Source organism: Gekko japonicus, unplaced genomic scaffold, assembly GCF_001447785.1.
Source record: "Gekko japonicus isolate JY-2015 unplaced genomic scaffold, Gekko_japonicus_V1.1 scaffold2403, whole genome shotgun sequence".
NCBI lineage: Eukaryota > Metazoa > Chordata > Lepidosauria > Squamata > Gekkonidae > Gekko > Gekko japonicus.
Window position 1 is genome coordinate 35,678 of NW_015176524.1, and position 24,937 is coordinate 60,614.

The 24,937-nt window shown below is 47.6% G+C and overlaps 1 protein-coding gene across 1 annotated transcript in view; it reads right to left on the reverse strand.

Annotated features, from left to right (window-relative positions):
- Positions 1-7,103: 7,103 nt before the first annotated feature.
- Positions 7,104-24,937, reverse strand: part of SNAP25 (synaptosome associated protein 25kDa) — a gene marked incomplete in the record, with an annotated part of 36,600 nt that continues 18,766 nt past the window's right edge. Inside the window, 4 exon segments of the mRNA XM_015427420.1 lie at positions 7,104-8,739; positions 11,194-11,338; positions 14,012-14,137; positions 20,824-20,941. Of these exon segments, the coding sequence (XP_015282906.1) occupies positions 8,671-8,739; positions 11,194-11,338; positions 14,012-14,137; positions 20,824-20,941 (458 nt within the window).

A 24,937-nucleotide genomic window follows, 5' to 3' on the forward strand; every position in this document is an offset into this window, starting at 1 on the left:
AGGCTTGTCCCGGTTTACATTGTTACCTTGTTAGACTGGGTGTAAACATCTGCCTTGCTAGACTGGGTGTGAACCATCCAGATACGCCTTAGGGTAACGAGGCCATGGTGGAGGAGGCTCCGGTGCTTGTTCCCAAACCTGGAGTTCTTGTCCTCTTCACCAAAGGCCGAGCTCTAGTATCTCAGGCACTGCCTACTTGCAGCGATTGTTGTAGGTACCATCTTGCTTCTACTACACTTGTGGTTAAAGGACAGGAAGGAAGCAACGAGTAGTAATCAATCGACAGATCTCATGGTGGAGGAAAGTAAGCAGCGGGGTCCAACAAGGATCGGTATTGGGGCCTTTTACTTTAACTGATTCATCAGCGATCTGGAACGAGAGGTGAGTCGTCCAGTGGCCAAGTTTGCAGACGGCGCAGAATTATTCAGGACAGGGGAAACCCAGGCTGACTGTGAAGGGCTCCAGGAGGACCTCCACGAACTGGGCAGCTGAAGGGCTCCAGGAGGACCTCCACGAACTGGGCAGCTGAGCGACAATGTGGCAAATGGTGAGATAATGTGTGTGTGTGTGTTCATACATGCATGTGTGTGTTTCATGTCTTTATCAGCTGGACTTGAGGCCAGTGTTGCCGTAGAGACCAACAAGTTTTTGGGAGTATAAAACTTTTCAGATTCAAAGCTCCCTTTTCACTCCTGAAAGCGCATGCGCCCAAATTCTTGTTGGGGTCTCAGGTGACCCTGGACTTGAGTCCAGCCTCTCCACTTCAGACCAACACAGCTCCCCCCTGGAACCATGTTCGTCTCGGGCGCAGAGAGAGGGCACGTGGGCCCTGACGCCAAGACTGGGTGTTTCCTTCATCTCTGACTCACCATCTTTAAACCCTTTGCCTCATTTCCCCTCCGATCTTAGATCGTTCTGTCTTGGTGAACATTAGCTGACATTTTTGTGTGTTGTGTGGGCAGGGGTCATTTCCTGCGGGAGCGCACAGGAGCGGAGCTCCGGCAGTAAGGAGCCCAGTGGGCGGGCACATGCAACAAGCCCTGCCCCCTGCTCCCAGCAGCCCTCAGTCGGGCCACAAGGAGCAAGAAGCAGCCAGGTAAGTTGCAGAGCCCCCCCGGCCCACCTTCAGGTACAAGCTCTCCCTCCTCTTCGAGCTCTCCCTCCTCTTTGATGGCAGATCTGTGCATTTCCCCCCCCCCCATAGCTAGCAATCCAAAACAGCCCAGTGGCACCTTTGAGACCAATTTTTATTCAGGTATAAGGTCTCCCTCCTCTGCGAGGACAGATCTGCATGTTCCCCCCCACAGTAGCTAGCAATCCAAAACAGTCCAGTGGAGCCTGAGCAGTGGGTGTTGCCTTCTGACACACTTCTGGTGATGTCAGGGGTGTGTGGCATATGCAAATGAGTTATGCTAATAAGGTATGCTAATGAGCTCCTGCACCTCTTTTTCTACTTAATTACCCCTGTGTGTGGGCAAGATTACCAGGACTCAGGCTCTGAAAATGGTAGTCTGGTCAATGGAAATAAGTGAAGGAGACAAAATGTACATTTGAGATGAGCAGTGTGAATGTTTCACTGGCAAATCCAGTGGTCATTGGCAATGCTCCCTCTAAGCTGTGGAGCCTTGTGAGCAAAAATTCAACTTTGCAAGCTACTGGCATTAAAGTTGTGAGCCAGGGATGTGGCTACCGCATAACTTAGTTTGCTCTGGAGCCCTCCTTCCCGAGCTAAGACAAACGTCTGTGAGCCGGAGGCTAAATAACTGTGACTTTCTGAAATAAGGAGAACGTGTGTTTTATCAGCGTGTTATGACAGGAGTCGAATCACCCTTGTGCTGAAAGACCTGAACTGGCTGTTTCTGTGCTCAGTTCCAGGTGCTGGTTCTTTCCTTGCAGGCTTTGTATGGCTTGGGGCTGAAGCGCTTGAAGACCCACCTCATCCCAGACTGCCCAGCCCACCAGTCAAGATCTTCCTCACAACTCCTTTTCCCTGTCCCGCCAGCGGAGGTGAGGCAGGTGGTGACCAGAGACAGCTCTCTTCCAGCGGTGGAACCAACATTGCAATATCCGCCCCCTTACGGCTAACCTGTGCACCTTCTTGTAGGTGCCAGACCAAAACATTTCTTTTATACCCAGGCTTTTAACAGAAGGGATCCCTTTGATTTAGTCCTTTTACCTGCCTGCTTCTAGCCTGAGGACTTTCTGGTGAATATCCTTTCAAGGGTGTTTTATGTTGTTTTAGGCCCTGGCTGTTTTTAATGGTTCTTTGTTATCCATAATCTCATGCTGTTGCTTTTGTTATTGGTATTATTGCCAAACTCTAGGAAGAACTTCCTGATGGTTAGAGCGGTTCCTCAGTGGAATAGGCTTCCTCGGGAGGTGGTGGGCTGGGTATGTTTAGCCTGGAGAGGAGATGACAGAGAGGTGGTAGGATAACCATCTTCAAGTATAGAGGATGGTGTAGAGTTGTTTTCTGTTGCCCCAGAAGGTTGGACCAGAACCAACAGGTTGAAATCAAATCAGAATTGTTTTCGGCTAAAGATTAGGAAGAACTTCCTGACAGTTAGAGTGGTTCCTCAGTGGAACAGGCTTCCTCGGGAGGTGGTGGGCTCTCCTTCTGTGGAGGTTTTCAGACAGAGGCTAGATGGCCCCATCTGACAGCAATGCGGATCCTGTGATCATGAGAAGGGAGGGCAGGAAGGGATGAGCCAGTGTTTAGTTGTCATGGCCCTTTCTTACACGCCCTGGGAAATGCTAATTGCCACTTTGGGGTCAGGAAACAATTTTTCTCCAGGCCACTTTGGCTGGAGATCCTGGAGGGTTGGGTTTTTTTGGTCATCTTCTGGGTGTGGAACAGTAAGCACTGCAGGTATGGAGGGGGAGGTATTTGTGAATTTCCTGCATTGTACAGGGGGTTGGACTAGATGACCCTGGAAGGTTCCTTCCAACGCTATGATTCTATGATTATTTGTATTGTTTTATTTTGTGAGTCAGTGCTCTCCCAAATACTTCTAACTCCTTCCACCTCTACTGGCCCTTTGGACTTTTGTTACAGTGCTCCTTTTAGAATATATACTTCATGCTGATGCTGGTCACTGGTCAGCTGGTATGAACACTTAAAATTAACGGTTTGGAGTTGAGTGGGAAGGCTCGTCCCTGTGTCCTAGGTTCTGAAGTCTGAAATGCATTTTTTTTAAAATTCCTCTCCTAATAAATGCTACGCAAGCTGTTCCAGTCTCTCTTTCTGAAAAACAACAGAATGCTTCCAAAGGCAGCAACCGTCCCACACGCCTTCACATGCACATCAAGCAAACTATCTGTTGTCCTTAATTTGTCTCATCATTAGTAGAAAACCAGCTTCTTTACAGCCTTAGTGTGAGCGTGGGTCTAAAGAAAGAGAGAGAGAATCTATTAAGGAGGGACTGCTTTCGCATGAAACAATGGCTTGGATCCCATGGAGCACTGCTGTGGATGGGGCTAAGGATAGGCATGAACCTGCTGATGAACTAAAGTTCATCACAAATTTCGGCTGGTTCGTGGTTCGCAAAGTGATGTTTGCAAACTGAAGAAGCACCATGAACGTCCACGAATTTTGGTGCAGTTTGTGGCGGTTTGTGAAGAGCAGAACCCCTTCATGAAAAACAGCTCAGCTGTTTGGTTTAAATGGCTCCAAGCCCTTTAAACCTTGCTTTCTGCTCCCCATGAAAAGTCACGGGGAACAGAAAGCGGAGGTTTCCAAACAGCTGAGCAGCAGGTTTAAATGGCTCCCAGCCATTTAAACCCTGCTTTCTGCTCTCTGCAAAAGGCTGAGGGGACCAGAAAGCGGGGTTTAAAAAGCTCAGAGCCTCAGCTGTTTGGAACCCCAGCTTTCTGCTCCTGGTGAAAAGCCGCATGGAGCAAAAAGCAGGGGTTTAAACTTCAAATGGCTTGTGAAGCGATATGAACCAGTTCAGTTCACGAACCGGCGTATAGGTTCGTGGTTCGGCTCATGGTTCATCCACAAACCATGAATCAAACTGAACCACAGAAATGTGGTTTGTGCCCACCCTTAGATGGGACTTCGTCTGGGGAGCATGGCTTTCTTGCCTCCCCCTTCCTGCTGCAGCCGGAAATTCTGCTTGTGGCAGACGAGGAGGGCATGGGGTGTAGTTTGGTCTGCATCAGGAAGGAGAAGGCCAGGCAATCATGTTCCATGGGTGGAAGTTCTTCCAGCCATGGAAACGCTCTGGTGGATCCAAGCCCATATGCAGTTGGGAGTACATGAACCACATATGAAGCTGCCTCATACAGAAGCAGACCCTCGGTCCATCAAAGTCAGTACTGTCTACTCGGACTGGCAGCAGCTTTCCAGGGTCTCAGGCAGAGAAAAGTCTTTCCCGTCACCTGGTCCTTTGGAGATGCTGGGGATTGAACCTGGGACCTTCTGCATGCTAAGCAGATGCTCTACCAATGAGCCAGAGCTCAACCAGCAGGAGCTCAAGCTTCTCTAGTAGGTCCTTGTTTGTTCCTCTACCATCACCAAACCTAACAACCTTGCTGTTGCTGCACATGACCATTTAATTTTATCCAGAGATGACGACGGGACGTGTGAGGCTTTGTGGTCTCTCCTTCAGCTCACTGAAACCTGGGTGTCACTCCTCTCCCACAAACGGGGACTGGGACAGAAGGCCTCTCTCGGAGGGGTCAACAATCACCATCCCTCCTTTCCATAGGGGTCAGTCCAATAGGTTCTAGAAGCCCTGTGGGGTGGGATCCACTCCTTTCCCCTTCACTGAGCGATATTACAAAATCCTTGCTCAAATGTTGGTCATATTAGGGCTAAATCAAATATGACCAGGGAATGTGTAATGGTGTATCATAGCCTGATCTTGTCAGATCTTAGAAGTTTAGCCTCAACCAGGGCCTGGCGGGACATGCCCCCAGTTGAGATCATGGCCCCATGGGACCTGTTACAGTTCCACAGGGCCTGTAAAATGAAGCTCTTCTGCCAGGCCTTTGGTTGAGGTGGTGGATTTCCTACCAACTCAGCCTCCACTGCCCATAGTAAGCCTATAGTGGCCTACTATTTTGCTAATGACTACCAGGAGCAGAGGTCGATTCGGGGGGGGGGATCGCAGTTCCCCCGGGTGAGGTGCAGGGGGCGGGGCACACGACGAAGCCCCGCCCCTTCTTCCGGCCGCCCCCTGCTTCCAGCCTCATTTTGTTGCAGAAGGAGGAAGAAGCACGAGGGTAAGTTGGCGTCCTCCCCCTCTGCCTGGCCGAGGCCACTCCAGGAGCTTCCCTGAGGTAGCTGTGTTAGTCTGTTGCTGCAAAATAGTCCAAGAGTTCAAATAGCACCTTTAAGACTAACAAATAGCACCTTTAAGACTAACCTTTAAGACTAAGACTAACTGAGTGGTGGGTGTAGCCTTATGACACACTTCCGGTGATGTCAGGAGGTGTAGCATATGCTAATGAGTTATGCTAATGATTTCCCCTAGCTCTTTTTCTACGAAACGACCCCTGACCAGGAGGCATATTGGATTGCTCTAGAGTAATGTATGTTTCTTAGCTGCCATCCCATTTTATTTAACTGTTTTTTAATTATATATTCATTGTATCTTATTCATGTTGTGAGCCACCCTGAGCCCACTGTGGGGGATATAAGTGCAACAAATGAATAAAATAAATAAGCAGAGTCGGTACTCGGATGGGGGACCACCAAGGAAGGCTCTGCAGAGGAAGGCCACAGCAATCCACCTCTGCTTCTCAGATGCTCAGCAGGATGGGTACTTGGACGGGAGACCACCGAGGAAGGCTCTGCAGAGGAAGGCCACAGCAAACCACCTCTGCTTCATCGCTTGCCTTGGAAACCCTCGGGGGTCTCCATGAGTCGCCTGTGACTCGACAGCCGTTCACACCCACAGATATGACTAGAGAGCAACGCTCCCTCTCAGCTGTGGAGTCCTGTGAGCAAAAGTTCAACTTTGTGAGCTGCTGGCATTAAAGTTGTGAGCCAGCGATTTGGCCACTGTATGAATCAGTTTGCTCTGGAGCTCTCCTTCCTGAGCGAAGGCAAAAATGTGTGAGCCGGAGGCTAAAAAACCTGCGAGTTAGCTCACACTAGCTCAGCTCGGAGGGAACACTGCTAGAGAGGTGTGTAGAGTGACTCCCAGTGGATTTTTGTTACGCTGCAGGAGAAAACCCGTTTCAGGGAGGTGATTTTGATCAGGAAAACAGCCTGTGTGGGGAGGCAAAACAGTCATCTCCTGCTGTTGTTCCAATCCGATCTGGAACCTCTTGTTAAATTAACGACAAGCACGTTGAGAACTCCCCCCATGCCTCTCACATACCATCAAGTTGGTTCATGTAGGGTGAGCACACAATTGCTAAGTCGGACATTAGAATGATGCTTTGGGGTATCTCGCCTTGCTTCAGAGTTCTAGAAGCTCTGCTCCGTGCAAGGTCTACCCCAAGGTTTGCCTGAAGCCTACAAGGATGACCTTTCCTTCTGGATTCTCTGCAAGGTTTAAATTTGGGTTTCCTTTTTAGGGGGAACATTTTATTGTCACCCAGTCTCTTGCTCAGTCCACTTGTGGGCTGTTATTCTTTTGTCCCCTTTATTTGACTTTGCCAAATCAATGTATTTAAGACAACAATAGCAATCCACTTTCACTGATGGAATCCCTTATCCTAAGATGCTTGATATTTTCATAGAATCATAGAAAGTTAAGAGTTGGAAGGGACCTTGCAGGTCATCTAGTCCAACCCCCTGCACTCTGCAGGAGCATAGCCGAAAGAGAGCCCTACAACATACCCGAAAGATGGTCGTCCAGCCTCCACTTGAAAACGTCCAGCGAAGGAGCATCCACCACCTCCCGAGGCAGTCTGTTCCACTGCTCAACCACTCTTACAGTTAGGAAGTCTCTCCTGATATTTAGCCGGTATCGACTCCCTTGTAATTTCCATCCATTAGATCTAGTCTTGCAATCCAGAGAATATAGTGGCCACGTTTCTGTGTAACAATCCCCATGGACGGTACTTTCTCCCAGTGGATGGGGAAATAACCACGCATAAGTAACCGAACAATCAATGAATGGATTAAAAGAAAGCCATCAAAAGTCTGAGGTCTATACTTTTTTAATATTTTTAAACTAGCTACAAAATGTCAATCACATCACAAACTGACAGGAGACGGAAGGAATTTCATATTACATGCATCAACTATACTTAATCTCACAATTTAATCTAGATTTCATTCATGTAAGGTTATTTTTTTTCTTTGTTTTTTTGTTAAAATTAACAACTCAGCTACTAAACATCGCAGTGATTTTGGTGTGCATAGCTCTAGGTAAGCAACGGATAACTCTACCGATAACAAACCACATAGGGAAAGAGAGAGAAAGAGAGAGAGAGAGAGAAGCTAGAAAGAGAGAGAGAACCTTATAAAAATTACATTTCTCTGCAACATTTCATATGATAGCCATTCCCCCCAAAAAAGACGGTCTTTGAAAGCGGCAGACAAACTCTATATATATATTACACCTATTTCTTATTTGTTGTTGCTTTTTAATTGTGTGTGTGTGTGTGTGTGCGTGTGTTGTCGTGGTTGTCCTTGACATCGTTTCAGCCAAACGTTTAATTTGCTGGCAATGGTTAAAGAGTGAGTACCAAATCCATCTCTGTTTGAAACCAAAATTAGAAAAAGAAGGAAAAAAGGAAGGGGACAAAATAAGAAATGAACATGGCTCATAACTATATATATTTATATTTATATATATATATAATATATATATATATATTGACAAGAAGAAATAACGTGGTACTACTGCAAACTTGCTGGTATAATAGTCCTGACAGTGTCCCGATCCGGAGCATGCGCATTCTTAGTACTTTTCATTTGTCATCGTTGATGTTGTTACTGCCATGGAAAGGTCTCACTTAAGTTAAGGAGTCTAAGAAGTCTATTTTCTCATGCAATAAATGCATAAATCACATCACTTGTAATTTTTTTTGTTTTTGTTTTAGTGCAATGCTTGTTATAAGTTATATAATTCCACATTGTCTAATCATGAACTCATAACAACAGATGACAGCGATGGAGAGTAACCGAGAGAACACCAAATCCTTAAGTGCTTTTTTTTAAACAACGTGACACTCAAATAAAGGACTTCTGGTAGCAGGAGCTCTGTGGAATGTGAACAGTTTTACAAGAACAATACTGTAGAGTTCAAAGTTTAACAGCACGTTAAGCATTCCTACATTTTTTGTCATTCGGCAAAACATCATGAATTAGTTTATTTTTTTAAAAAAGCAACCCATCGACTGAAAAACAAAATAAAGGGTGGGTGGGTGTGGTGAGGAACACCCAGACAGATGGAAAGAAAGGGGGGGGGGAATAAATCCCAACAGACAAACGTCATCGTGAGCGATAAGCCATCAAATCAGTTAACTATATACAACCCTTTGGAACGAAAAGAGATCTGGGAAAAATAAAAATAATTTACAAGTATCATTTTTGGAAAGCCGACAACCTACACAGGACAACATTTACAACGTGGTGGGCGGGCGGAGGAAGGACTGATATGTGCCTGTGTGCAAACCTAGTCGGTAAATACCATGATGAAAGCGGGAGGGGTGGGCTGCCTGTGGGGGACAGGGGGGGTCCGGAGGCGCGGTCCCTGGCGGGGTTTAGCCGCTGCCCAGCATCTTTGTGGCACGTTGGTTGGCCTCATCGATCCTGTTTTTGTTGGAAACAGCCTGGACAGAGAAAAAAGGGAGAGTGGGGAATCAGTCTCAGAAGGCGAGGCAGGAGAACCAGAGCGATCCAAACACCCGTTCTTCTCGGGCGTCTGGTATTCCAGTCTACATTTTGCGACGCTGCCAACACCCAGCCCCAGAAGCCCGGTCTTCTTTGCGGAGCACCACCAATGCATTAGGAATCGGAGGCGCTTTCGTTTTGCTTTCCAGACTTTCATCTGGTTGAATTTCCTTCTGTTCACTCCAGTCTGTGTCTGGCCCCCTCCTATATGGATGCTCAGTGGCACTAGAGAGCCAGGGTGGTATAGCGGTTAAGAGCGGCTGACTCTAATCTGAAGAACCGAGTTTGAGTCCCCACTCCTCCACACGCCGCCAGCTGGGTGACCTTGGGTCAGTTACAAGTTTTCTCAGAGCTGTTCTCTCAAGAGCAGTTTCTCTCAGAGCTCTCTCAGCCCTACCTACCTCCCAGGGTGTCTGTGGTTTTGGGGAGGGAAAGGGATTGTAAGCCGCTCTGAGACTCCTTTGGGTAGTGAAGGGCGGGGTATAAATCCAATCTCTTCTTCTTCTAGTGGCCATTAAAACAGAGTCCAAAAAGAGATTCTAGTGTGCATCACTGTGCCTGTAATTGCCACTGTTATGATCATGTGCTCATGAGCAATGCTCCCTCTAAGCTGTGGAGTCTTGTGAGCAAAAATTCTACCTTGTGAGCTCCCGGCATTAACGTTGTGAGTAAGCGATTTGGCTATTGCATAAATTAGTTTGCTCTGGAGCCATTTTTCCTGAGCTAAAAGAAAAATGTATGAGCCAGAGGCTAAAAATCTGTGAGCTAGCTCACACTAACTCAGCTTAGAGGGAACACTGCTCCTTCGCTCCTTCGCTCCTTCGTTGATTGGCTTCATTTATACTTTGCCTTTTCTCCCCAAGAGGGACCCAAGACCAGCTTGCCATTGTCTTTTGCTCCTCCATTTCATCTTCACAGCGTCCCTGCAAGGTCGGCTGGGCTGACTGTGTGTGAGTGGCCCACAGTCACCCAGCCGGCTTCCATGGCAGGGTGGGGGTTGGAACCTGGGTCTCTCAGGTCCTGCTCCAACATTATAACTCTTAAATGCTGGACCACATTAGCTCTCATCTGTGCTGTTTCATCGACGCGCATGACAGTTGGGGCAAGCGGGAAGAGATGAAGACAAAGTGCAGGAAATGCACGCCACAGCAAATGATGCAGGCGCTCACTTTGGAGTCAATTTTATGGATCCTGTGTGGTTGCGTCAATGAGCCCATGTGGTACAGTGGTCAAGCGAGCTGGACTAGCGGCCTGGGAGAGCCGGGTTCCAATCCCCGCTTGTGTCATGGAAGCTTCTGGGGGGACCTTGGGCCGGTCACGTTCCCTCAGCCTGGCCTACCTCACAAGGTGGTTGTGAGGATGAAATGGAGCACTGGAGAACGACGCAAACCACTCCGGGTCCCCCACTGGGGAGAAAGGGTTAGGGTGCAAATGAAGTAAATGGACAAACCAGAAGGAAGGCGCTGTGGAGCAAGTGACTGGACTCTCTGTGCCACCAGACTACGACTGGGCTTGCCTCAGCCGATCCTCAACTATCCCATGGAAGCAACGAGGATGAGTTGTGGGGGCCCTTCTGAGGGAACCCCTAGAACACTTCCCTTGTTGGATTCATACCCCATGGCCCTTCACTACCCGGAAGAGTCTCAGAGCGGCTCACAAACTCCTTTCCCTTTCCCTCCCCACAACAGAAAGGCACCCTGGGAGGGAGGCGGGGCTGAGAGAGCCCTTTTTGAGGACTGCTCATGAGAGAACAGCTCTGAGACAACTTGTGACTGACCCAAGGTCACCCAGCTGGCTGTATGTGGAGAAGGAGTGGGGAATCAAACCCGGTTCTCCCAGATCAGAGTCCACACACTTAACCACGACATCAAACTGGCTCTCAGCCTGCCCACGGGCAGAGAACTAGACTGTCATGGAGAGGTCTAGATTACATCCTTTCTCCCTGGTGTCTGAATGTCTTATATGGCAAAGATGTAGTTGTGTGAGTCCTCACCCACAGTCTGAAGTGGTACAGTCCAGACGTAGGCTGATCACTTCCATAAAGATCAACATTAGGGTTGCCAGACTTCAGGTGGGTACCAGGACAGGTGTTGGTGGTCACCAGGGCACCCACACTCACCACACTGGTGACCCCCGGAATACTTGGACCCCGAGACATGCAAATTTCAGAGCCTGAAATGCATCTGCAGGTGTATAATGGATTGTTTTAGAACATGCTTTGAGTAATTTTTTTTTTTAAATTAACCGTATGCATACTTTGTCAGGTAGCTGCGAGCACCTCCACGTTTCCCCCCAGGCCTTGTACATTCTAGCAGCTGATGCAGCATCTTGGAAACAGGAACGGAGTGCAAAGGATGCTGGGAAACAGAGATGGCTGGCAGATCAGCCCTTACCTTCTCCATGATCCTGTCGATTTGGCGGTTCTGTGTGTCAATCTCATTGCCCATATCCAGGGCCATGTGACGGAGATTTCCAATCATGCCACCAACTTGTTCCAGGTTTTCATCCATCTCGCCTTCCCGGGCATCGTTTGTTACCCTGCAGTTAAATCAAGAGCAAAGCTAAGCTAATCCATATCATGGGGAGCAGCTTCTCCACTTCTTGTTGATCCTCTGGGCAGTCTTGGAATTCTGAGACCAGGCAGTGGGACATAACAAAATGGCTGACCTGGGCAGGGGAACCTGTCACAAAATGGCTACCACAGGGGCTGGGTCCAGTCACAAAACACTATAACAAAATAGCTGACTTGGGTGGGGGAACCTATCACAAAATGGCTGCCACAGGGGCTGGGTCCAGTCACAAAACACTATAAAAAAATGGCTGACTTGGACGGGGGAACCTATCACAAAATGGCTGCCACAGGGGCTGGGTCCAGTCACAAAACACTATAAAAAATGGCTGACTTGGACGGGGGAACCTATCACAAAATGGCTACTACAGGGGCTGGGTTCAGTCACAAAACACCATAACAAAATGGCTGACTTGGGCGGGGAAACCTATCACAAAATAAATGGCTACCACAGGGGCTGGGTCCAGTCACAAAACACTATAACAAAATGGCTGACTTGGGTGGGGGAACCTATCACAAAATGGCTACCACAGGGGCTGGATTGTGTCACAAAACACTATAACAAAATGGCTGACTTGGGCGGGGAAACCTATCACAAAATAAATGGCTACCACAGGGGCTGGGTCCAGTCACAAAACACTAGGTGGTTCGACAACAGGTTAAGAAGTTGCAGGCCAGGCTGGTTCTGGATGGGTGATGTGCCCTGGAGTCTTCTGAAACCCCACCTTTGAGGGAAAGCTCTTTGCTCCAGGAAGGAGATGTTCTGAGGAACAAGCAATGTGATCTAGGAGATACACTGGCAGGGAGCCCAGTGCTCACAGGCACCACGCTGGGCTTCATCAATCCAGGCCGCTGGGTTTGTCTAGCCATGTAAAAGACCACCCTTGCTTGCTTGCTTGTCGCATGATCATTTCAGAGGGTAGCCAAGTTTGTCTGCAGGAGAAGAACTAGATATGGGTCCGGTCCAGGCCCATACCTATACTGGGGCACCTTGGGACTATGCCCCCTGACTTACTGGCGAGGCCCCACAACTTCCCATTCTGTCCAGTGGCTGCGGGGAAGGAGCCGGGTATTCCTGTGCAGCTGTCCGGTACAAGGTTCCAGTTTAAATTACCTTTATTTTGATTAGCCAGTGCCCCCTAAGAAATTTTAATGCCCCCTGACTAAAAAAGATCCTGGCTACGGGCCCAATCCACTCGCACCTTAGAGACCCATAAGATTTTTGGGGTAGAAGCTTTTGAGAGTCAAAACTCCCTCTGCTTGGCAAAGGGAGTTTCGACTCTCGAAAGCTGACACTTCTATAAAGAACCTTCTATATCTCCAAGTCTTGACTGGGCCCAAATCTAGCTTGGCAAATGATGGACCAGTGCTGACTGGCCACCACGGCATTCCATGGGCACAGTCTCCTTTGTGGTGACCGATGTTCTCTGACATATTATTTGCTATTCTTTATGGTCCTGTGGGTCTCCTTTAAAAAAAGAAAGAAAGTGATGTGGAGGCTTAGGCAGTGGAAAACTACCAAGCACCAGTGCTCCCTCTAATCTGTGGAGTCCTGTGAGCAAAAATTCTACTTTGTGAGCTACTGGAATTGAAGCTGTGAATGAGCTGCAAAATCAGTTTGCTTTAGGGCCCTCCTTCCTGAGCTCAGACAAGAATGTGTGAGCCGGAGGCTGAAAAAACTGTGAGCTAGCTCACACTAACTCAGCCTAGAGGGAACACTGCCAAACACCATAATCTTGTCAACCTCATGTGGATAAGCCACTAGGGACCTTAACTGTTTGGCTGCCGAATTGGAACTTTGTCCCTGCTGGAAAGCACAGGCAGATCTAGAACCCATCTCCACCACCAACATATTGGGGCTCCTGTCCTTCCATAAAATAGCCAATGAGCCGCAGGTTCCTGCACACTTATTGCTCCCACTGTGCTTGCAAGGGGGCACCCCACAAGTTTGCAGTATGGAGCCATGTGCCCTGCAAGGTTAGGGCAGGGTATAATAGTCTCCCAGTTTTCCAATGAGATGCTGGGGGAGTCCCCGTTTTTACATGTGCAAATCTCACATCTTGGGCCCACGGTGTGGCTTCTTGTTCTGAGCCATCTGGCTACCCTTTTTAGAACCCCAAGGAAGTAAAGGTTGGGGAGAGTGAGGAAAAGAAAAGCAGGAAAAGGTTGGCGCTGGATTCAGAAAAAATGGGTTTCTGGTCCCACATTCGGAGAAGGGAGCCTTGGTTACCCTCCGGTTACCCTCATTTTGTCTGCAGAGCCTGATCTTTTCACAAGCAGATCTTTTCACAAGTGCTGTACTGGGCATAGAGCAGGGGTCACTTGGGGAGTGGGGGAGGGGGGAAGCTCTGAATGTCTGGCCTTGTGCAGGGGGTTGGACTAGATGACCTTAGAGGTCCCTTCCAGCTCTGTGTTTCTACGTCGGGTGCCGTTTGTCTGCAGGCCTGAAGAGCCATGCCCCCGTTGGTGTGGCACATCCATGGAAATTTTTACAACAGTTGGACTAATTAACTTGGCCCCGCCACCTAGGAATAAACAGCCACAGAAGGACACAGAGACACCACAGGGACCATATGGAGAGGTTCTAAATATGTCAGCGACAGGAAAGGAGGGGAGAAAGACGGGGTGGAAATAGTCCTCACCTGCGGATAAAGCCACCGCTGATAGCCATCTGTTCTCGCTCGTCCACCACGCGGGCTGGCTGGCTGGCCACCACGCCATCTTGGTTGTTGCCCCAAGCTTTTTTATAAGCATCGCTTGATTTAAGCCTATGCAAGAAGAGAAGGTGAGTCACCACGCACGAGGGGGGGGGAGACAACCGCAAACAAAGACGGACCGTGATTTCTTCAAGCTCAGAGCTGAGTCAAGCAAATGAGTGTTTTGAGAAAGGGGGCATTCTGGTATACCGATATATCATAAACCTGAATAATAAAATCTTTTCTCTTTTCTTTTCTTTTATTTTCTTTTTTTTTTTTGCTGCCACAACTTAGATTTTTTTATTTCCAATGGAGCCAATGGCCATTGTCAAGTTAGCAAAAATAATTTTCCCCCTGATGGCTGGCTTTTAAGAAAAAAAAATTAAAAGAAGGAAAAAAACACACAAAACTAACCAGAACATTCACCTGTATTTCATGACACGGGTAACGTTTGGACACAGAACACAGAGAACGGACTGCCAAGACAGACGTGGACACGGAACCACCAAGGGTAGTGTGTACATCACATCACAGCAACACACCGTCTTTTTGATTTTTGTAAAAACAAAAAAAGCACAAAAAGATCCGGATAAATTTCCGTGACGGGGCCACGCCCCAGGTTCTTTCCACGAATGTGTGGCACAAAGGTAACGCCCAATGTAATATCCGATCCCTGGCTGGTTGGGAGTTAGAGCAATTTGGCGGGATACTTGAATAATATATCGGTACTTAGCCATAGTTAACCATACATCCAGAGTTGATGTACAAACCTTTGTCCACAGAGACAAAAAGTAAAATTAGGCCATAGTGGGATGAGTGCAGGAAAAAGGAAAGGGGGGGGGGAGAGAAAAAAGAAATACAAGCTTGTGTAGCAGTTTAGCATCAGAAAGGGAAATTCCTCTAAATTTTCTTCATGCGCCAGCTACAGGCATGAAAAAAGAAGTGAAGCATTCTCAAGAAAGCATAGCTGCCCCAGTGCTGTGACATTCTTTCAGTGCGCTAGCGGAAACAGCCTATACGAGTGAGCAGGCGCAGGCAAAAATGGATCATCGTCGGCTACATTGAGAATCCCAAATGTTGGGCCTGGGGAAAGTGTCTCGGAAAGAGGCTGTCTTTCATCCAAATTGTGCAACGTTTTGGGGGAGCCATCTTTGAGAGAAATTAAAATCCAGGCATACCAGCAGTGACACTTCATATTAATAGGCGCAGCATACCTAGAGGGTGGTTTTAGAACTGAAACTATCTGAGATTACAAACTGGACCTGACAGAAGACAGGGATGCCAGCCTCCAGGTGGGGCCTGGGGACCCCCCGGAATTAACAGCTCCTTTCCAGACTGCAGAGATCAGTTCCCCGGGAGAAAATGGCTGCTTCGGAGGGTGGACTCTGAATGGCATTGTGCCCCAGTGAGGTCCCTGGCCTCCCCGGGCTCCATCCACAACTCTCCAGGAATTTGCCAACCTTGATCGGGCAACCCTACCACCGCATCCCCCGTTGGTGGCCGGGGGGAACCTGGCAACCCTACGTAACCAAGGAATGAACTTGGTTTCAGGAAGTCTCTTGAGATTAAAACAGAAACAACTACTATTAACCAGGTTTCTTTGGCATGCACAGATTAGTGTATAAAAACGAGCTCTCCAGACTGTGAGGCAGACATGAATTTCTTGCGGGAATGAGAAAAAGAGGAAGTCTGAAATGTTACTTATGACTATGTCTGCCTTTCCCTAAAGGCTTTGCAATCGGAAAAGGGCCCGCTCTGGCCATGATTAAATGTCAGTTGACCAAAGGTATTAAACAGACGACATTTCAGAACGTGGTTTTAGAAATGTTGTTACCTGCCCTGAACCTTGTGAGACCGAGTGCGCTAACTGATTATCGCTGCAGTTCTAAGCAAGCAGCGTGTTCCAGTTAAACACAATGGGGCTTATTCTTGAGTAAATATGCTTAGGATTTACATTGTGTGGCGGCCATTTTGAGCCTGCCGGTTTGGAAGGAAGGCCTAGTGAACAAACACGGCAGACCGGCCTGTCAGCAGGGTTTGCTCCGCAGTAAACACACAAGTTTCAAGTTGCACATGGGATTAATCAGATAAGTAGCTCTGGATTTTATTGCTAGTTGGACTTTTAGACAAAGGGTGGAATCAGCTGACAGGTTTTTTTAATCTAGTGCCATCTGTGCAACAGTCAGATATTTGAAACTTCCTTTAGACATTGGGTTGGGTCCTGTGGGAAAATGGTGGACAGAGTGCTGGACTTCAGCTGAAGAGATCTGGGTTCAAACCCCCCCCCCCCATCCAGCCATAAAACTCTCTGGCTAACCTTCAGCCACACACTCTGTCTTCCAACCTATTTTATCAGGATGCTCTGAGGGGAAAAAATGGAGGGATTCTACATGATGTGTTGAGCTCCTCGGGAGAAGAGTGAGATAAAAATACCAGAGAACATGATTTTTCTTTCTTCATGCTGCCAAAGACAGTATTTTTTGCACACCGTTCAAGTTAATGGGGAATCTGGCTGCTTGGAAAACATAGCTTCAGGAGGACCTGAATTTTTAAAAAATGTTATGCTCATTTTGCTGGAATGAGCGACTCAGAAGTCCTGGACACTGGGGGCTTGAAGTGCGCATAGATGTTCTCTCCTTGAATGGGAGGCCTCCCTTTCTCTTAACCTGGGAGCTGCCCTCTCACCCCTCCTCTCCCTCTAGCTTTGTCCTCTCCCTCTCTTCACATGGCTTTCCATGGAGACAAGTGTCTCTGCAGGTCTCTTGAGGAGATACAATGCCTTCATACTTCCACACACACGATGCTGGACAAGCTGGCTATTTGTGATGGAGAAATTACTCTTTAGGGAAATGCAAAATTTATTCAGGTGTACACATTTTAAAACTTAGACTCATTAAAAATATACCATTCAGACATAAAAAACTTCTCAACATTCATGCATAGTTTAGCCAATTAAAGTCCACCAATAATTCTGGTATCACAAACTTGCGTGAGTTGAATGTATGTCACTCCATCCTGTACAAATTTTGGCTAAACTGGAGGCCCATCTTATAGAATAATAATAAACAAATACAGAAGTATTTAGGAAACAACATCTGGCCTTCTCCTGATGTAAATTTTTTTTTGAATGTATGTCAAATTTGTAATTGGAATTGTGACCACTGAGGAAGGCCCTTTGAGGGGCCGAAACGCGTTTGGTTCAGTTGCACAGCACTAACCCATCTATGTATGAATGTTGAGAAGTTTTTTATGTCTGAATGGTATATTTTTAATGAGTCTAAGTTTTAAAATGTGTACACCTGAATAAATTTTGCATTTTCATAATATTTAGAGTCAGCTTAACCCTTGTGGATCCATAGCAACTTTTTGGGTTGAGTTTTCTTCCCCCCCCCCTTTTCCCCCCTTCTCCCTTCCCTTCCTTTTTGTTGAAATTACTCTTTAGATCAGTCTTCTCTTTCTCTTCTTTTGACTGCAACCTGAATGTGAACTGGATCTACCTGAATAAACATAAGTCTACTTCTTGGGAGATTTATTTACTACACTCAGTATCACACATCCACGACTGGGTATCTCTCTGCTATATTAACAAAATCTCCCAATACATTTATCTCTGTTCAAGTGTAACAGAAAACCACAGTTTCAAAATGATATGCCTGGTTTTATGACAGAAGCCTGTTGTGACCATAAATGCAAGTGGGAACATGAATAACTGGAGCCATGGTCCGATTCCATTCAAACTGGAGGACGGTCTTTGATTCCTGGCTTATTTTTCGGAAGAGAAGTTTTTAAAGGCTTCTTTCTGAAGCAACCTGGCATGATTTCCACAACCCCTAACTTTATCGGCATCCACACTGTATTGCCAGCTTGTATACACAACTCTCTTCTGATCACGAGCTGGGGTGTTGGTTAGGACACTCAACTGGAAAAGTCTCACAGGGTTGTGTTTTCAGTCAGGAGATGCCATGACGGTACTGTGCTATCAATACATTTGGAATGATGGGTTCCTGGTGCCCGGGCACGCAGAAGAACCATCTCTCAAGCGTGGCTTTCAGTGGCTCCCTGTGACAGATGTCATCAAGGTCATGTGGAGCCATCTTGATGAAGAAGAAGAGGAGAAGAAGAAGAGATTGGATTTATATCCTGCCATTCACTAGCCAAAGGAGTCTCAGAGCAGCTTACAAGCTCCTTTCCCTTCCCCTCCCCACACACAGACACCCTGCGAGGTAGGTGGGGCTGAGAGAGCTTCCGACAGAAACTACTCTTTTTTCAAGAACAGCTCTTATTAGAGCTACGGCTTGCCCAAGGTCATCAACTCCAAGTTGGGGAATACCTGGAGGTTCTGGGGGTGGAGCCTGAGGAGGGCGGGGCTTGGGGAGGGGAGGGACTTCCGTGGGGGCCCAATGCCATAGAGTCTGCCTTCCAAAGCGGCCATTTTCCCCAGGGGAACTGATCGTTATTGTCTGCAAATCCCAGGAGATCTCTGGCACCACTCCTAAATACCCTTTCAAGGAGTGGCTTCCGCATTATGGGACCACAAAGCCAAGGCCAAACTGCATTCTCCTAGGTCAGGTTTAAACGTGATTGAAAATAAAAGTGCAATCAAGCTCAATGCACTTTGGCGCTTAGCCCCCAATGCTTCTGTGCTGTGCGAAGGGCATCGTGAACGGGGATGCGACCCAGGTTCAGAGCAATCTCCTAGGTTTGCAATTGTCCCGACTGCCTCGTATCTCTCAGGATGGGATTACTTTAAAGGATGGGATCGGTCTTACAGTAAATCCATCCAGTGTTCCCTCTAAGCTGCGTTAGTGTGAGCCAGCTCACAGTTTTCTTAGCCTCCGGCTCACACATTTTTGCCTCAGCTCAGGAAGGAGGGCTCCAGAGCAAGCTAATTTATGCAGTAGCCAAATCGCGGACTCACGACTTTAATGCCAGTAGCTCACAAAGTAGGATTTTTGCTCACAAGACTTCACAGCTTAGAGGGAACATTGAATCCATCGTCCAAGATATGTATACTTTTCACCAGGCCCATAGCCTGGATATTGTGTCTTGTGGGGCAAAAGATTTTCTGGCGGGGCTGCAATTATTTGCCATAATGAAGGGAGTGGGTGGGGCCCCCCTCTCCCTCCCCTCCTGCAAGTTTTAAAGGGCCCTTCAGCTGATCAGCAGGGAGCACGTGGTTGCCAATCAGCTGGAAGACCCTTTAAAACTTGCAGGATGGGAGAGAAAGGGGCGCATGCCTACCCCCCGCTTCTTCTCAAAAGCATTTAAAGGATCCCATTTGGGAAGAAGCAGGGGCGGAGTTAAGGAAGGGGCTTGGCCCTTTAAGGAAGGGGCGGCGCCCTCAATAGCCCCGCCATAGCTACGGGCCAGTTTTCCACCAACGCTCTGCCTACGTGTGAAAGGGCAGCCTGAGAGCTGGGTGGGCAGGCTGTCCATCCAGAGGGTCCAGATGAGCAGACGAAGTCTCCACCGTAAGGCTGGGCTAATGAACAAAACGGGACATGTGTCGTGGACCTATGCACATACACACATGGATGCCATTTTGGGTTGCGTCCTTCTAAATGCATTTATAAGTCATTCCTCCATGCAGTCACTTAACGCATGCGAAAAGCTGCTGCCCATCAAAAATAAAAAAGAGAGAGCCTCCTCTTTCAAGTCTACATTCTCGTTTCGAAGTCCACACGTCACATCGCTATGCTGCATTTTCATCGCATGCAACCAAAGCCGGCACATTTCAACATTTCTGCGTGGTGTACGCTCCGTCTACTTGGGAAGCGGCAGTTCACAAAATGGATCCAGTTTTCCTGACCGTTTTTTTTTTTAAATTCCCTAGAGCAAGCTTTCTGTTTGCTCATAGCTTGTTGTCAAAGAACCAGAAGCAACAGCTTCTCTCCACGTCTTTGGTGAGGACAACGTCTACCGAGAGAGGCACGGGTCGTAATCACCAACAAATTTCTGTTCCAAATGATCTCTCGTTGGAATTTTAAGCCATCAAGTCACGGTTAACCAAGTAACTCCCTTTAAGGCTCTTCAGGAAAATATATCCTGATAGTACTGTAATTTTCAAAGATCAAGTGATTTGGGCTATCATGTAGTACACGCTCTGTAAAATGTTGAAATATTCATCATTCCAGTGTTCACAGTGGACGTTTCACTGTGGTATGCCTGATTTTAATGCATCTACAGTAATCCCGCTGAGTGGTCTACACCAGCAGTTCCCAAACAATCAACCCACAAGCCACCGCTGACCTTGGAGGCGACAGCAAGCGGTTCATAGTGGAACCGCAAGATCCCAGCCTCACGTGGTTCGCAAGAGTGCCCCGCTGCGGAGGGAAAGTGAAGGGTCTGCACGCATGCACCGCCACTCCCCCTCCTCTGCGGGGACTGATGCGCCACACGCTCCCGTGTCAGCATTCCCATTTCCAAACGACACCAGTTCTTAACCGAGGCACAAACGACAAGACAGATTGCGGCCACCGTGGTGGCTCCTCTGGGGTTGGGAATCTGAACGCTGACAGTTCGGAGGAGAGGGTGGACTGGGAGGAATTTGAAAGGCCAGGCAAGAGTGGTTTGTCGGTCCTTGGGAACCTCTGGTCTACACTATGAGATGAATGCATTGGAACCGGAAGTGTTCTCTCTGCATGCCACATGCTCATCCTGCCCAGGAGCCTTAAGCAAGGATGAGCGTCACAAGGCCCTGCGCTCCAGGTCAGCCTTGGGTGCTCCAGAGATCAGGCAGGCAGGCAGGCAGCACCTACTTGTTACAAGGACAGGCACAAAGACCACAGAATTTTCCTAGGTCCGTCAAATTCTTTTCTGCTTCCTTCATGTCCTTATTGATTTGGTCCATTCCCTCTTCGATGCGTTCCAGTTGTTCTGATTAAACACCAAGTATTTTATCCCCACAGTATGAAGCGGATGGAAAGGGACAAAGGAAAAAAAAAAGACAAAAAGAAATAAAACTTGAGACATTCACTCATGACAAAGAACTGGACATTTACAGAGCAGAGCTGGTACCCAGTACCTACTTGTTACAAGGACATATGAAAAAGCCGCAGCATTTCCCTAAATCTTTTAAATTTTTCTCGGCCTCCTTCATGTCTTGGTTGATATGGTTCATGCCTTCTTCGACACGATCGAGTTGTTCTGGTCAGGACAAAGGGATGACAGGGTGGAATGAATTGCAGCTTTGTCAGTAGCTGTTGCCTTGTCTTTGACAGAATGTGAGAAGAAGGAGGCGGATGGAGAAACAGAATTATGACGCTGTTTCAATGCGCTAATCGCAGCCAATGCATTGAAGCAATAATGGAAGCAAACCTAGAGGCTGGGCAACGACGACCTTGATGAATATGGTAAAGCACGGACACATTCACAGACGCGCCGTGGAATGAGCTGAACTCTGTTAATTGGAACAAAAATGTAAACGTGGAGGAAGAAAGAGCTGCCACGAAATCCCTCCGAGATGAGAAAACGGAATGCAACACATCCAGCTACTAAAACATCAAAGAAAAGATATGGAGTTATTACCTTCTATTTATGTACATTGATAAAAGGTTTCAATGGATTCCTTCCATGGGAAAATATCTACAGTGCTACCACTTAACAAATGTCTTTGACGATGGTGAAGGGTGTGATTGGCTTGATTTGAGAGTTGGTGGGAAAGTTAACAGTTAGCAATGGTATTGAGAATGGATATGAGTTCGTTGAGTTAAGATCCATGTCCAGATACAAACTTTTCTCAAAGACTGAGGCTCTTCAGATCTGAATTTTTGGCCGTGATCCATCTCTAAAGAAGAGAAGACCATGGGTCTTATATCTCGGTCAGTGACATCGTCATAAACCAGGAATAACCCCAGTGGAGTAAAAGGAATGCCATAGGTCACAGGACCCGATTCAATGGCCAAGAAAGGCAAAGAGAGACTGAGACAAACTTTAAGCCCTAAGGTTTAGAGGGTTTTTGCACCTCTGCAACTGAGTGCCACATGCTGTTTTCCTGATGCATCACTAGCCACATAGTGGCACATATGATCTTCCCCGTGGCTTCTGGAACATCACTGGGTGACTGTAATTCCTTTTACTTTGATGGAGTTATACCTGGACTGCATCATTACAGGGTAACATAAAGATTAAGTGCGCCACAGTGGGTTCATGTGTAGATAACAAGGAACACCAATGGTCTTGTGTCTGCTCCACCTAGGACTAATTGTGGGGCATATTTTCATAAGCGGTTGTGGGAAATTTCATGTTCCGGGGTTTTGGGTTGTTGTTGTTGGGTTTTTTTGCAAAAATTATGTCCAATAGCCCAAAGCAGCCGCTAGCTTGCACCTTCTCAGGGGCTTCGCATGACTGTAGTCCCGTTTCACTTCATTGGCATACACAGCAGCTTCCCCCTCCATTTAACCTTTCAAACACAGAACTGGTGGCTAAGAAGGAAAGGGACGTTTGAATCAAAGGGGGAAAGACTAATCCCAGCAACACAGGGGAAAGGAAAAAAGAAAGAAGAAATGTTAGTCTCAAAGCATGTTCTGTACTCATTTCCTGCACGGGAACCAAAAGAACGCAGACCCCCCTCTCCTGTAAAATGAGAAGAAGAAAATGGCACAAGTCACAAACGTGAAAGGAGTCCAGTCCTTGGAATTAAAGGGAGAGTTTGGAGAGAAAAGGGCGTCAGTATGGATTAGAACTGTTCCGTGTCTTTAGGAAGGGCTCCCCCCGTATCTCTGTATGGAAAGTGATGGATAAGCAGGAGTGTCAGAGAAATTGGTGGTGTAGGGAGCGATGGGTCTCACGGACAAGAAGGGTGCGTGGTTGGGAGAAAGATTTTTCTGGGTGCCATATTTGGGTGGGATCAGCAGGCGTGGATAAGATGGGGGGGTCCTTGGAGTTATTGATAAAAGCTTATCTTTAGCTTTGATTGCAAATGTTTTGTGCACTCTGAATTCTTGGACAGCAAGCCAACTCTCTGGCTTCTTAGCGTGTCCTAAGCCACAACTACACAGGAAGACAATAATCTTGGAAGTGTAGAAAAGAGCCAGAGTCCAGGAGCTCCTTAAAGACTAACAAAATATGTGGCAGGATATGAGCCTTCATGAGTCACTGCTCACTTCTGAAGATATCTGAAGAAGTGACTGCAGTGACTCACGAGAGCTCCTCCCCCTACCACAGATTGTGTTAGTCTCTCAGGTGCTCCTGGACTCTGGCTCTTTTCTCCTGCTGCAGACAGACTAACACGGCCACCCAACTTGATCTATCTGAAGAAGTGGGCAGGGACTCAGGAAAGCTCCTCCCCTGCCACAAAGTGTGTTAGTCTTTCAGGTGCTCCTGGACTCTTGCTCTTTTCTCCTGCTGCAGACAGACTAACATGCCCATCTTGGATCTATCTGAAGAAGTGAGCCGTGACCAATGTTCCCTCTAAGCTGAGTTAATGTGAGCTAGCTCACAGTTTTTTAGCCTCCGGCTCATACGTTTTTGTCTTCGCTCAGGAAGGATGGCTCCAGAGCCAACTAATTTATGCAGTAGCCAAATCGCTCGCTCACAACTTTAATGCCAGTAGCTCACAAAGTAGAATTTTTGCCCACAAGACTCCACAGCTTAGTGGGAACATTGGCCGTGACTCACGAAATCTCTTCCCCTGCCGCAAATTGTGTTAGTCTTTCAGGTGCTGCTGGACTCTGGCTCTTTTCTGCTGCTACAGACAGACTAACAGGGCCACCCATCTTGGAACTGGTAAATTTAATCTACACGAAAGAGGCAGGAAAATAGTGGAGCTGCCCTGCTATTAAGTGAAGTACTTGTCACATGATAAAAACGATGTGGGCCTCCCTATCAAGAGGCAGAAACCTCTACGTACCAGTGCTAGGACAGACCCTCAGAAGACGCCTGCCCTGCCTGTCAGCCTTCTTGGGCAAATGGGTGACCCCCGTGTGAAAGAGGATGCTGGACCAGATAGACCTCCCAGGCCCTCTCGGGTGTTCTAACCACAGGTGAGTGGGCCTGGATGAATCCTGATGCCTGGCACAAGAGCATTTACCACAACTTGAGCATGCCTATTGTTGGACATTCTATTCAGATGTTGGCCAATCTTGGGTGGCAGGACAGATGCAGATGCTCTTGAAGAAGGAGCCTCTGGCCTATGAGGCCTAACGTCCAGGTTGGTGTTTCCCTGGATCTGCCCTTTCATGCTGTCTGGAAACTCGGTTAACGGTTTGCAGGTGGAACTTGGCCAGAGTGAGCAGAGTTTATTTATTTATTTATTTATATTTATTAATTAAATTTATACCCCGCCCTCCCCCGTAGGGCTCAGTTGGGTGGGAGAGGTGGACGAAGCAAATGAACAACACCTCTCCCGTGAGACCCGCATCGGGACCCAATCCACTTCTCATCTGTGTTGCATTTGAGACCTGCGTACATCCAGGATGTTTCCCTGCCAGAGGATGCTGCTTCCTGAGAAACCTCTTCCTGTTCTGAGCTGTGGTTGGGAAGGCACTTGATGGAGCAGCTTCGCTGAAGCTAAGCAGACCTGGTTGGAGAGACCACTGGGGAGTTCTCAGAAGGCCGGCTGTCAGTGGACGAGGGGAGAAAAGTGTGTGTGTGTGGAGGGGGAACTGTCTGTAATATGCGAATAAATAACAAAACATGGCAAAGCACCGTTGTGCGTATAGAAAGTCCCAGGTCTGGTCCTCAGCATCTCCAGTTAAAAAGATGAGGCAGGCAGGTGAAACGAAAGACCTTGAAGCAACTATCGAAATAATGCTAGATGCTGCCAAGACCACAATTGCTACTCTTTGGAAAGATATTAAAGCTCCAACAACAGAAAATTGGTTCCAAAAATTATGGAATCACTATTTAATGGATTCTGTTTCAAGCAAACTA